Source organism: Dendropsophus ebraccatus, chromosome 1, assembly GCF_027789765.1.
Source record: "Dendropsophus ebraccatus isolate aDenEbr1 chromosome 1, aDenEbr1.pat, whole genome shotgun sequence".
Lineage (NCBI taxonomy): Eukaryota > Metazoa > Chordata > Amphibia > Anura > Hylidae > Dendropsophus > Dendropsophus ebraccatus.
The window spans coordinates 9,227,412-9,242,135 of record NC_091454.1 but is presented as its reverse complement, the minus strand read 5'-3'; the positions used below and the strand labels follow the sequence as shown (position 1 = coordinate 9,242,135).

The 14,724-nt window shown below is 44.8% G+C and overlaps 1 protein-coding gene across 1 annotated transcript; it reads left to right on the top strand.

The window, feature by feature from the left end:
• The first annotated feature begins 586 nt into the window (after window positions 1–586).
• On the top strand, window positions 587–5,613 carry LOC138788450 (estradiol 17 beta-dehydrogenase 5-like). The gene is made up of 9 exons (XM_069966322.1): window positions 587–693; window positions 936–1,103; window positions 1,271–1,387; window positions 1,536–1,613; window positions 2,737–2,859; window positions 3,107–3,216; window positions 3,405–3,570; window positions 4,389–4,471; window positions 5,525–5,613. The coding sequence occupies exons 1-9, from the start codon at window positions 607–609 to the stop codon at window positions 5,565–5,567; spliced, it is 975 nt and encodes a 324-aa protein (XP_069822423.1). The 5' UTR covers window positions 587–606; the 3' UTR covers window positions 5,568–5,613.
• Window positions 5,614–14,724: the final 9,111 nt, after the last annotated feature.

Here is a 14,724-nt window from a genome sequence, read left to right as displayed (position 1 = left end):
GGGGCGCAGGGATGCTCACTTATCCGGGCCTCCTGTAGACTGCAGTCTCAATGCAAACTGTGGCCTACAGGGTAAGTTAAGGTACGAGTCGAGAAACCAACTTGCACTTGCAAACAGAACTTGCTAACATCGGGGATCCAGACTAAGTGCAATTGTGTACCCCGGGCTAGGTAGACAGTGGTGCCCTAGGTGGATGATTATTGTGTCCTGGCCCAAACTGAGCCAGCTCCATCATACACAGATCCCAATGGGTCTTGACTCCAACGATTGTGTCCAAGGTCAGAGCCTGTTCACTGCAGCAGCTGAAAGGGTGGAAGGAGAAGGCTCCTCCTCCTTACCATGTATAGTATCTACAGATACAGAACATCTAAGTGAACTTAAGTTAAAATTTTACAGAACATATTTATTAGAATGATGCTGCAGAATATTATCTTGGCATGAGCACATGCACTTAATGACCCATTGTAATCTGGGTGTAGAGAGAATCCAGTTTACTTAGTGAGCTAGAAAGCAGTAAAGAGGTGGAGCCAAGCTCCTGGGGCTCAGCCGTAGAAGTCAACATTCACTGAAAGAGCTTCAGAAGAGACCTGAGCTACACACAGCATTATGGCGCTGACAAAACAATCAACAATTACACTGAATGATGGGTACAAGATGCCAGTGATTGGACTGGGCACCTATGCCCCCAAGGAGGTGAGTAGTCATAGCTGGTAACTAAAATATTAGTGGCAGTAGTAGGAACAAAACTTTGGGTGGTTGTAGTTGAGTTACAGCTGGAAGCCATCGTCACGGTCTAGACAAACTGCAAACAGAGGATAAGGGAAGGTCATACAATCAAGACTTTGACCTTGATGGAATGTTTTAAAATAAAAAGTTTCACATTGTCATAGTATTAGAAGTTAACATCTACTATTATATCATATTATTGCATATAGTCTCCCAAATCTCTGGTAGAAGAGGCCGTGAAAGTTGCTCTTGAGGTCGGGTATCGACACATTGACTCTGCATTGATATATGGCAATGAAGTTGAGGTCGGCCGAGCTATCAATGCGATGATCATGGGTGGAACGATCAGAAGAGAAGATGTGTTCTACACCAGCAAGGTAATGGCAGCGATCTATCTATATGCAGCTACTTTATTAGTTGTCCTCTTCATTATGTTCATTCTAAGAAGACCCTGGATCACAACCACTGATGTGTCGCAGTTCTCAGCCATCATCCATTTGCTTTTATAGAATTCTCAGGCAATTTTTTATTTCCCCCCTTCTAGCTCTGGAGCACCTATCATTCCCCTGAGATGGTCCGTCTTGGTCTTGAAAGGTCCTTGAAGGATCTACAGCTGGATTATATTGACCTCTTCATTATTCACACTCCCGTAGAGTTCAAGGTCTGGATATTACCCCTAAATTTTACCCAACTTATTTATAGGGGAGACTGTCGGACGGGCCAGCTCGTCTCATGGACTCCCTTTTTTTTTATACTAAAATTAGTAATTTGTACTTGAATAAGTTTCTCTGCTGTTTTTTTTTTTTAAGCCCGGTGACGATCTAATGCCAATGGATGAAAACGGAGAAATTATTTATCACAATACTGATATTCGAGACACTTGGAAGGTATGAAGACTAACCCCAACATCTGTAGTTTCTTGAGACCTTAAACCGGTCTTCTTATATTTCATAAAAGATGCCTGATTTTACCACTGCCCCTTGAATTGGTTTGTTCCTCCATCTGAACATGATTTTACCCCCTACACATATAAGCAACGACCTTATACAGCTACTCGTGGACTTGAAGCCTTGTCCACTGTTTGAACACTTATTTTTATTGTTTCAGTGCATCTGTAAAAAACAAAATTAACCCCAGCTATTCAGATAGCCGTCCCCACAAATGGACATGCCAGTACGTGGCATGCCAGAGTTGACTGATCACAGCATCTATCTAACTGCCGCAATACAGACTCGGACTGAGTTTTCACAGTTTTGGTGGGTGCCCAGCTATCACTGACAGCCAGGCCATCCTGCAGATGACACGGGCGAAGCTTCTGCGCCAACGTCATCTGCCGGGGTGGTTCTTTGGTTGGGGGGGGGGGGATTTTGGCAATCCGGCTGTCAGTAATAGCTGAGACCTAAGCCAAGCCTGGAGTGCAACGCTTAACTCTATAGGTTCTGCAATCAGTGCAATCACAGCATCTATGGAAACCAACAGAGGGAGAATTCTCCCTCTGTTCACCATCTGGGCCCTAAGGCAGAACCTAATCAGCAATGCCTATGGCAGTGCAATGTAATGTGTCTGTCACCAGGCTATCAGATAGTGAAGTCCCCATGGTGTAACAGTAAAATAAAGTGAAAAAAGTAAAAAACAAACAAACAAAAAAAGCCCCAATGCAATAATAAATGTAGTAAAATAAGTACACCTAGTTAGTATCGCCGTGTGCGTAATGACAATGGCAATAAAATGATCACATGATTAAATCCGGACGCTAACTGAAGAAAATTCTAAATTAGAAAAATTCAAATTTTGTTATTTTTTCATGAAAATTGTATGGATATAGTACAATATGTCAGGAAGAAACAATCTCAGAATCGCATGGATAAGTTTTAGCATCACGTAGCTATGACCGCATAAAGTGAGACAGGTTGGATTTCAAAAATGGTCCTTAAGGCTTCACTCGTTTATTTATAGAGTTTTGTTCAGAGGAAAGATCTCTATGTTAAATGTTTGATTTTTGAAATTCAGGCTATGGAGGACTGTAAAGAAGCCGGGCTGGTCCGATCTATAGGTGTCTCCAACTTCAACCACAAACAACTGGAGCTCATCCTGAACATGCCGGGACTGAGGTACAAACCTGTGTGCAACCAGGTAACCCAATCCAATTTTTTTTTTTAAGTGGGGGGGGCACTGCTATCTACGACTCCTCCACCTATGTTAGATGCACCAACCCTAAACAACTCTATAGCAGAGGATTTAGTGCTAAGTAAAAATAGTTGTATTGATTTAACCACATCAGAGATTTCCATTCCCATTGGCATAGAACCATAGTGCTTGGATGACAATACCCTTTATGCACAGCCCTGTTATCTAGATGTGATTTCATGTCTACCACTAGGTGGAGTGTCACCTCTACTTGACTGAGTCTAAGCTGCTGGAATTTTGCAAGTCGCACAACATAGTCCTGGTGGCGTACGGAGTTCTGGGCTCTACTCGGGATCCGGCCTGGTAAGAAGTTGCAGACTGCCTTACTGACTGAATGTCTTAGCTTTTCTCCCCACTCCTTGGTGTCATACATACTGGGTAATGCTATTTTGCCTTTAGTTTACACTCATGCTCACATAGATTTACTGTATGTCCTAGAGTGAATCTTAGTGCACATAACATTTATTTAAATTGTATATTTATTCTGTCAGGATTGATCAGAGTAATCCGGTCCTACTAGAAGACCCTGTGCTCAATGCCATTGCCAAAAAACACAGCCGAACTCCTGCCCAAGTAGCGATGAGGCACATGTTACAGAGGGGGATAGTGGTTCTTGCCAAGAGTTTTAAACCTGAGAGGATCCTGCAGAATCTTCAGGTAGGAGGCTCAGGGGAGGCTCTTGAGAAGAGGTGCACACTTTAGTGGTCCAGTGAAGATCTTCTTAGAGCATCATCTTCCAAGTTCATGATGCAACCTTTTTTTCTGCCTTTTCTCTTCTTTGCACCTGGACGCCATGCCAAAAACTAGTCTCTTGAAGACTCCTCTTAAGTCCAACCCCACCAACCATCCAAAATTGTACCCACCACATCACAGCCAATCTCTATCCAACGTTAACAACCCTCAGCTATTACAGGTCTATGTGCTCTCTAGTAACTGATAAACCCAATGACTCAAATGACGTCTTCTGCAAATAGAGTCATTCACTTTCCCTTTTCTTCTCTTTGGGGCCACCATCGTGAATACCAGGCAGTAACGCTCTGCCCCGCTTTGTGCACCACATAATGTCACTTCTGCCCTTTGGGTCCCAAGCAATAATAATGGCCACACCGTAATACACACTTTGTAAGTCATCATAACTCCGTAGTGGCTTCCTTAGTTGTAGTGTCATGTAAAGTTGATGCTAACTTAGTGACTTACATACTATTCTCACCACTTTCTGCATGGCCTGGTTCTTCCCACTCCTTCACTGCACTCCCAGGCTGGTCTATACTCTCTATCCAGATTCCCTGCCATATACTATGCAATAGGTTTCTGAGCGATCGTACCACTAATTGCTCGGTATCGATACAAGAAGAAAGAAAGTATTATTTACTATAGATATGGGATGATTTTATAACTCTAGGATCACTCATGATATATAAATATGTCTTTAGGAATTTTAAAGTGACCTCTATCGTGGGTGATTGCCGTTTCAGGTTTTTGAATTTGAGCTGAGTGAGGAAGAAATAAAAACTCTAAATGGGCTGAACCAGAACAGACGTTACGTGGATATCACTAGGTGAGTAAGAGACTATAGGATGTTATCCAAAAGTCTTGCCTAAAAACAACAAACTGTGCCACATATCCTCCCCTAAAAAAGGCCAAAGGCCATAGTCACTTTTTTAAACCCACCTTTCCAGGGTCAAAAGTCCTACAGTAGATTAAGGTAAGATCTGACACCATTCACACTTCTTTAGCTTTTTTGAGGGATTCGCCATGCCCCATTTTGCCCACTTATTTCTTTCACTGCACTAACTTTCTTTTTGGTCTTTAGTTGGTCTTGCATGTTGTTATATAATTTTGATATTACGCCTTTGCTACTAGAACTCTTTATAATTATTATTATTACCTGAAATGGCCAAAAAACCGACCAATTCTAAACTCTCTTCTACTTCACAGGTCCTCCACGATTGTTCACGATTGTTCATAACTAGAGATGAGCAAACCGGGATCGGGTTCGAGTCAATCCGAACCCGATCGTTCGGTATTTGATTAGCGGGGGTTGCTGAACTTGGATAAAGCTCTAAGGTTGTCTGGAAAACATGGATACGGCCAATGACTATATGCATGTTTTCCACATTGCCTTAGGGCTTTATCCAACTTCAGCAGCCACCGCTAATCAAATGCCGAAAGTTCGGGTTCAGATGGACTCCAGCATGCTCGAGGTTCGCTCATCTCTAGTCATAATGTCCCTCGTAAACCAAATCATCAAAAGTTCTAATCCCTGTATTTCTAATCACTTGACTAGGGATGGTCCAAACCTGCCGAGGTTCGGGTTCGTATGAACCCGAACGCTCGGCAGCAGATTCCCGCTCCACGGAGCGGGCAGATCCAGCGGGAGTAACGCCTGGAAAACTGGGATACAGCCTATGGCTAGCGGGAATCATTACCGAGGTTCGGACCATCCCTAAGCTTGACTAATACTTTTAAATCCTTTTTTTTTTCACACCAGAAGCGATATTTGTTGAAAATACTCACCCGAGTCTTCCTTTCTCCATAGGGTTGTACACTCCATAAATAATTTTTAAGTGACAGTTCGCCCATTTTAACATTATTCCTTCTGATTTTGCAGATGGAAGGATCACCCGAAGTTTCCATTCCATGAAGAATATTAACTTCATCCATGTTGCTGGACCACAACTACAATGATGTTCTCTGATCCGTATACATAAAGTATATAGAAGTTTATAAAAATTAAATTTTGTGCAAATGCAGTAAAAAAAAAAAAAAAAAAAAAAGTCTGCTGAATCTAAAATGCATAGGAGTCTGTGTATATATGACACAATCCAGAAGAATACAGACATGCTGCAGCAAATGTGCAAAAATTCGCAAGAAAAAGCCGAATTGTACAAATTTTGGTGTAAATTCTTCTCAGAGAAAAATTTATAAGTAGAGAGGAGCGAAACGAACTTCCCAAACTGAGATCTGTTACAAGCTTTGCGAAAAGTTCAGTTTGTGATTGAACCAAATTTTTTGAAAAGTTTGTAGCAAATTTGTAAAGATGGTGGACGCACATGTTGCACTACAGTGAAATTACGAGTGCAAGGGATTAACCATTGGTCAATTGGCTACAATCCCCCCCGCCCCCCCCCCCCCCCCCCCCCCCCCCCCACACACACAACGTATATTTAAGGTTTATTAGGTATAAGGGAAAGTGTGAGGAAAGTAGCAGCGGAGTCTGTGTAGCTGGGAAATTGCTGCAGTCACATTGTGTGTCAGTACACGGTGTCCGCCACAGTTCACAGATCTCCTGGGTGATTTCAATCCTTTGAATCACCTGTAAGGTTACATCCGCAGTCCTTTAAAAAAAAAACGCCTGGTAGTATATTACCCGACATCGCGCCGCTGTCAGTTTAATTTAACCTGGTCACTCACCGGTGAGGTTACGTCTTTGGTCCTTTAGTAAAAACATGTCTGCCAGCGTAACAACTAGCATTATACGTCAGTGATCCACCAACATTCTACTGCTTCCACCATCTGGCTGTTCTAGGCCCTTCTGGGTCAACAAGAGTGCTGCTACGCTACTGCTTCCATTTTTAATTTCGGTTCTAGGCCCTTGGGGTCATTCACACTCTGGCTAATGCGGACAAACCTCTTACAGGGTAAGTACGCCTGTCTGTTTTTGACCCTGGCTGTTTGCTGCTGTTTTTGACCACTACTGGCTGCCTCCTGCATTATTAGGTCATGTTCACACGGCGTATTGGACCGGTCGTTCAGCGTCCGGTCTCTGCAAAGATCATCCTGGCCGGTACGGCAGTACCGGACGGATGATCTTTATGGCCGCAGAGTTCTGATGCGGGCGCATCGGCGCACGCCTGCATCAGAACTTCCCATAGGACACTGTGAAGCAAGCGGCCGCAGTCGCTCGCTCTACAGTCTGCACTGACATGGTTTTCTATGGGCGCTATTCAATGACTAGCGGCCGCAGAAAACTGACATTTCAGTTCTTTGCGGCGCCGCTTGGGATCCCGGCCGGAGCGTATACTGTGTGTATACGCTCCGGCTGGGATCTCATAGAAAAACATGCAGTGTAGCTATTCGTACAAAGTACGGCCGTTGTTGCCGACTGCAACAACGGCCGTACTTTTACGCTGTGTGAACATAGCCTAACTCTGTGAGGATTTATTCAGACAGTTATTAAAACCATGCTTTTAGGTGCGTTTTTTGTTTTGTTTTGTTTTTTTGTGAAGCTTTGCTGCAAAAGAGCTTTTACATGTCTGAAAAAAGCAGAAACACTCCTAAAAATGTCAAATGTTACTTTATTTTAAGCCCAGCTTTAAAAGTTGCATTATTCTCCAAATGATATAAATGGGACAGAAAACTGTGTGTTTGCTAACAAAAAATATGCGTTTTTGACAAGCACAGCAAAATAGCCCCTATAGTCCCACAATCGATCAGCTGTTCTACTGCGGTTCGTTTAAGGTTCAGATGAACTTGAACTTTGCACCAAAGTAAACTTTTCAAAAGTTCGCTCATTTCTATTCATAAAATAATGGGTAATCGACAGCAATATTCCCCACTAGGGATGGTCCGAACCCGCCGAGGTTTGGGTTCGGCTGAACCCGAACGCTCGGCCTCGGATTACCGTTGTCTGCCCGCTCCGTGCAGCGGGCGGATACAGCGGGAGGACCGCCAGGAAAACTGGGATATAGCCTATGGCAGCGGTAATCATTGCGGATGGTTCAGGTTCGTACGAACTCCGTACGAACTCGGTTCGGACCATCCCTATTCCCCACAGGATGCTAGGTGTAGCACACTTTATCTAGAGCATGGGTCTCCAAACTGCAGCCCTCCAGCTGTTGCAAAACCACAATTTCCATCATGCCCAGACAGCTAAAGCTTTGGATTTGGCTGTCTGGGCATGATGGGAGGGGTGTAGTTTGGACCCATGGAGACCCATGATATAGAGACTATGGCCCAGATTTATCAAAGCGTATAACAGAGACTAGTATAAACTGCCCTCAACAACCAATCATTGCGCAGCTTTTATTTTAACAAAGCTAAAAGCTGAGCTGTGATTGGTTGTTATTGGTAGTTTCTATTTAATACACTTTGATAAATCTGGGCCTATGTCTATAATGGTAATGACAACCCTGAGGAACACTAAGGTATTACTCTTTCTTTATGACCTGTTACAAAAAAAAAAAATAATATATACCTCCCAACTGTCCCGGATCCGGCGGGACGGTCCCGATTTTGGGGTCATGTCCCGCCGTCCCGGTACAGCCCCCATGTGTCCCGCCGCACTGCTCATGGGCTAGCTCCTCCTCCACAGCTGCGGGTTTTTGACAGAAGATGGGAGTCACATGGAGGCCCCTCATATACTCTAGAGCAGGGTTTCTCAAGCTGGGGCGGCGCAGGCTAAGGGGGTACGCGGGAGGGCGGGTGATTCAAAATTCTGTGTGATCTGGTGCAGAGCGGTAGAGTGAAGGAGCTGTAACTGTCTGTGTCCCCCGTGGCAGTGCGGGGGCTGGTGTGATGTGGATGGAGGAGACAGTGTGCTGCGGTGCTCGGGCTGTAGCTGCTTCCTGTGTGACCCGGTCCCCGCAGTACATGTGCTGCTGCTGCTGGCCCTGTCTGTGGGGGAGCTGAGGGGGCACTGAGGCTGCACAGGTATCTGGCCGACAAGTGTCTCCCCGGGCAGAGCTGCTGGAGGCCAGGGGGCATGGGCCCCACTACAGATGGAGGTAATGGGTGTGTAGGGTGGGGGAGGAATGGTCCAGGGCTGGGGGCACACTGACAAGATTTTACCCACAGCCGATCCCGGTGTCTCCCGGCAAGCCCCGCCCCTGTTGATAAGCCCCGCTCTCGATGCCACCCGCGGGAGGTATAGTAACTCTTATCATGGACTGTTAGATCACCCAGCATCATCTATTGAAGTGAGTATAATGGAGGTCACCCAGCTTTCCAGCATCATCTATTGAAGTGAGTATAATGGAGGTCACCCAGCTTTCCAGCATCATCTATTGAAGTGAGTATAATGGAGGTCACCCAGCTTTCCCAGTATCTCATAGTCAATATAATGCAGGTCACCCAGCTTTCCCAGTATCTCATAGTCAGTATACTGGAGGTCACCCAGCTTTCCCAGTATCTCATAGTCAGTATAATGGAGGTCACCCAGCTTTCCCAGTATCTCATAGTCAGTATAATGGAGGTCACCCAGCTTTCCCAGCATCTTTTATAGTAGTCAGTATAATGGCAGTCACCCAGCTTTCTCAGCATCTTGTATAGTAGGCAGTATAATGGAGGTCACCCAGCTTTCCCAGCATCTTGTATAGTAGGCAGTATAATGGCGGTCACCCAGCTTTCCCAGCATCTTCTATAGTAGTATAATGAAGGTCACCCAGCTTTCCTAGCATCATGTATAATTGAGGTCACCCAGCTTTCCTAGCATCTTGTATAATGAGGTCACCAAGCTTTCCTACCATCTTGTATAGTAGTCAGTATAATGGAGGTCACCCAGCGTTCCTACCATCTTGTACAGTAGTCAGTACAATGGAGGTCACCCAGCGTTCCCAGCATCTTGTATAGTAGTATAATGGCGGTCACCCAGCTTTCCTAGCATCTTGTATAGTAGTCAGTATAATGGCGGTCACCCAGCTTTCCCAGCATCTTGTATAGTAGTATAATGGTAATAGGTGACGTGGATATGAGGGTGTGCCTAAGGGGGCGTGGTTATGGGGAGGCCGTGGCTATAGGGCGTGGCGCATTGCCGTGACTGTCCCTCTTTCCTCCCAGCAAAAGTTGGGAGGTATGTATATGTAGTTATATATATATATATATATATATATATATACACACACATATATATATATATATATATATATATATATATATATATATATATAGTAAGGGATTAGGTAGCAGGAAAGGTGTCTCCTGGGTTAGACAGGCACTCTGGCCGGCACACATGCAGGAGTCAGTCCACACAAAGGTTTGGTATAACTGACCGCAGCCAGTTTTATTTCTCAGGTTGTAGCAAAACTAAATAAAACTGCAAAATAAAAACCTCTGCCTGTCCGGCTCTTAACTAAACATAAATGATCCTGGCTAACTCAGGCCTAGTACCTGGCACCAACAAAACACAAAACAGCTAAGCCCATAGAACCTGATTTTAGAGCAGGGCTCTCCCAGACACTTGGCCTTAGCTCTTTTCCCCAGGGAGAGAGAGAGACATCTGAGCGCCCAGCAGACTTCTATAAGGCCATCACACCTGAGTCCTATTTACTCGGCCTCAGACCTCTAAAACCCGGACTGTCTAGCTGTGGCCTGGACATCAGTACCCATTACCAGGCTGCACACCATACATTCTGATAAAATTTGGGGAAATATATGCTCCATCTACAACCTCTCCACATTGTCTGTTACAATATATATATAATTTTTTTGTTAAAAAGTACATGACATGGGGAAAACTGATCTCTGCTGTAGCCCCTTGAATCCCTTCCACCCCTTTTCTCCCCCCCCCCAATAGTACCCTTCCCACAAGAAACACACTTATGCCTACTTCTTTTGAAAAATATGGCCACAGCAGCCAATGTTTAGCATAAATAACATAGAAAATATAACATAACCAAATATATATATCAATATAAATAGCCATAAAATATGCTACCTAAACATTATTCCGAACAGGAAGGAGGGGGTCCTTGAAGCTAAAAATAAGTGCAAGAACCAGCCATATTCTTATTCTAAAGAACCCCGTCCCCAGCCGGTTACCACAGGCTCAGGAGCCCTCCGTACATCCACCACCACTGGCCGACTTCTTACCATAATCCACCCAACTACTCCTCCGGGAGTCCACATTTGGAATAACTACTGTACATTTATGTTCATCTGTAAGATAAAGTTAACGTAATCTTTACAGCATTGTAAACAAATAAAAAAATGCAAAAGGACAATGGCGGAATCTCAGATCAGCAGACGCCATGGCAACTTAGAGACAGGAAACAAATGTGACCTATGTTCCTGGTAGCAGGGTGTGTTATACTGTACTATATTATACTATACTATAGATTGGTTTTCAGAGCCACTCAGAATTTTCTCTATCACGTCTTTTGGCATAGTCTCAGAAATACTCTACTCCAGGAACGTCTAGAAATCTAGACGTCTTCACCAACCGGACAAAGTAACAATCGACAGGGCAGCAGTAGCATTGGTTTACAGAGTGGTAGAAAGCTTGATGGTTGCAGCACATTTAGTGGCACTGTAACCAAGCAGAGTATAATTCTTTTTTTTTCTTTGGATGAGGAGATTTCAGTAAGAATATTTATCAAGCAATACTATAAATCATTGTAACCATTATATTTCCTATATCTATCAGTAATAAAGTATTCAGAGCTGGTATCTAAAATTAGAGAGAAAAATCATCCTCCCCCATAGCTCCTCCAATCAGATTCTCCTTCCTGTGATGTCACCGGTCTCTGGGCAGATTTCCTCTATGATGGTGACGGCTCCTCACGGTGGCTGCTCTTCCTGATATCTATAGAACTGTACCAAACATATAATACAGCATGAAGGGGCTCGGTGAAGGTGGCGGAGAAGGTGTGTAAGTGTCTGATGGGGTCACCCAGCTCATAAAAGGACAACTGCCCGGCCTCATAATCCAGACAGATCCTGACTATTACTAGTGATCCTGTGAGGTAACTTGATCTGTTTATTGTCATGTTATTATAACACAACAGCCACCTTCCATATAGATATCAGGATTTGTTATTATAACCAATGTGTGACTGGCGCCCCCTCCTGTCTATACTGGGATAACACATCCCCACCATCCACAGTGCTGACCCACTGATCTCCATATTGCTTTTAGTTAAGCAGATGAGACTGTCTGTAGATATGTCATTATATCAGAGACACCTGCCTGCGTCCTCATCACCTCCATCATGTCCTCATCACCTCCATCATGTCCCCCTGTGTCCTCATCACCTCCATCATGTCCCCCTGTGTCCCCATCACCTCCATCATGTCCCCCTGTGTCCTCATCACCTCCATCATGTCCCCCTGTGTCCTCATCACCTCCATCATGTCCCCCTGCGTCCTCATCACCTTCATCATGTCCCCCTGTGTCCTCATCACCTCCATCATGTCCTCCTGTGTCCCCATCACCTCCATCATGTCCTCATCACCTCCATCATGTCCCCCTGTGTCCTCATCACCTCCATCGTGTCCTCCTGTGTCCTCATCACCTCCATCGTGTCCTCCTGTGTCCTCATCACCTCCATCATGTCCCTCTGTGTCCTCATCACCTCCATCATGTTTCCTCTGTGTCCTCATCACCTCCACCATGTCCCTCTGTGTCCTCATCACCTCCATCATGTTTCCTCTGTGTTCTCATCACCTCCATCATGTCCTTCTGTGTCCTCATCACCTCCATCATGTCCTTCTGTGTCCTCATCACCTCCATGTCCCCCTGTGTCCTCATCACCTCCATCATGTTTCCTTGTGTCCTCATCACCTCCATCATGTCCCCCTATCACCTCCACCATGTCCCTCTGTGTCCTCATCACCTCCATCATGTTTCCTCTATGTCCTCATCACCTCCATCATGTTTCCTCTATGTCCTCATCACCTCCATCATGTCCTCATCACCTCCATCATGTCCCCCTGTGTCCTCATCACCTCCATCATGTTTTCCTTGTGTCCTCATCACGTCCATCATGTCCCTCTGTGTCCCCATCACCCCCCCCCCCCCCCATCCTCAGGATCACACAAGTCACCTGTGTCTGGTTCCTGTAAGACAGTCAGTGGATCCGCCATGTTACACAGCTCCTCAATGTGTCTCATCTTCCTGGACAGCTCATTCTTCTTTATTTCTAGTTTCTGGATGACAGACTCATTTTAAGACAGAGTTAACTATTCTCGTTATGTATCCTGGCTTTCTAAGCTCTCAAGGACAAGGTCATCACTCATGTGTTTCTGTACTGTAATGAATATTTCTGTTTTACCAATAAAGAGCTCTGTAAACAACAGCATGAACAGCACATTAGGTGGCACTAATACTTGAATGCGGTAGAACTGTGGTAAACAAAAGTTAACATTGGAAAAAAAGATCCCAAAGCATAATCAGCACCCATATTAACCAAACAGAAAAAGAGTAAACCGACCTGTGCCTACTCTGCAACACTGACCATTGTAAGCATGAGTCAAATATGATCAATCTGTGGCCCTCTTAAGGGCCATCCTGAAGAGCCACCGACAGATGATGTTATTAGAGATAGGGGTCGGCTGTGATGGAAAACAACTGGCGACCTCTTTGTTTAGAGAGACAGATAAGCCGCCGCAAGAGCGCACTTGTCGCAGCTTATATCCCCCCATAGACTGGGGAGACTGAGGAGAGAAAAAGTGGGCACATCATAGGATGATAACATCTCAATATATGAAAAACATGTTGATAGACTTACTTAGCACTTTCAGAAGTATAAGGCTCCAGTGCAGCCAGAACTTCCACAAGCATTAGAGATGAGCGAACCAGGTTCAGGTTTGAGTCCATCCGAACCCAAACTTTCGGCATTTGATTAGCGGGGGCTGCTAAAGTTGGATAAAGCTCTAAGGTTGTCTGGAAAACATGGATACAGCCAATGACTATATCCATGTTTTCCACATAGCCTTAGGGCTTTATCCAACTTCAGCAGCCCCCGCTAATCAAATGCCGAAAGTTCATGTTCAGATGGACTTGAGCATGCTCCAAGTTCACTCATCTCTAACAAGCATCCAGGAAGGTATGCCAGACATTCCGAGGTTAGAGCTAAGGGTACAGTGTGGCTGAAATTTGTGTTGCTCTACTTGACTGTGGTTTAGTTTGTGGTTTTGATTTTCCATTTATTAATCACAGTTTGAACACTTCTGACTGGCATGATCACTCATAGGATATCAGAACAAAGTGAAGGTTCTGGAGCTGCCATCTCAGTCTCCTGGCCTCATGTCATTAAACCACTCTGGGGAAATCTCAAGCGCGCAGTTCATGCAAGACAGCTCGGGAATTTACAGGAACTGGAGGCTTTTTAACAAGAAGAATGGGCAGCTTTACCATCTGAGAAAATGAAGAGCCTCATCCACAACTGCCGCTAAAGACTTCAAGCTGTCATTGAAATTAGAGAAGGCAATACACGGTATTAAAGAGGACCTGTCACCCCCAGTTCCAGGGTGACAGGCTCCCGACCCCCCGCTAGAGCACCTTTTACGTACCTGAACGCGCAGTCCCGCTTCTTGACATGGTCGGGTGACGGAAATTTCAGCGCCTGAAGCCCGGAGCGTGCGCTCCTGAAATAAGTCCAACTCTCAGAGAATGACTGGTGAGTCCGACGCTCCGTCATTCTCTATGAGCGTTCTAGTGGGGGGTCGGGAGCCTGTCACCCCGGCACCGGGGGTTACAGGTTCCCTTTAAGAACTCGGGGATGTAAACTTTTAAGCAGGGTACAGGATATTGGATGTTTTTGATTTAAAAAGAGAAAGCACAGTGGTTTGACAATAAATGGCCTCACCCGACCACTAACCATGAGTGGGAAAAAGTTTTTTGTGTTATCATTCAGATTCTCTGTAAAAAGGACAAGAAAGCAAAAATTTAGTAAACGTTTGAGCACAACTGTATAATAAACAGTGCAGTAGGTAGAGTCAGACATTTCACATATTGAGGAGACTGTTTTAGATTTAACCTCTGTTCTTCTTTATCCTTCAGTTGTGAATGTCTTAAGTTTCCTGTGTGTCCAAGAGCCTGTGTGTTGTTCACTGCAGCAGTTGAAAGGGTGGAAACTAGGTACTAGGTACAGG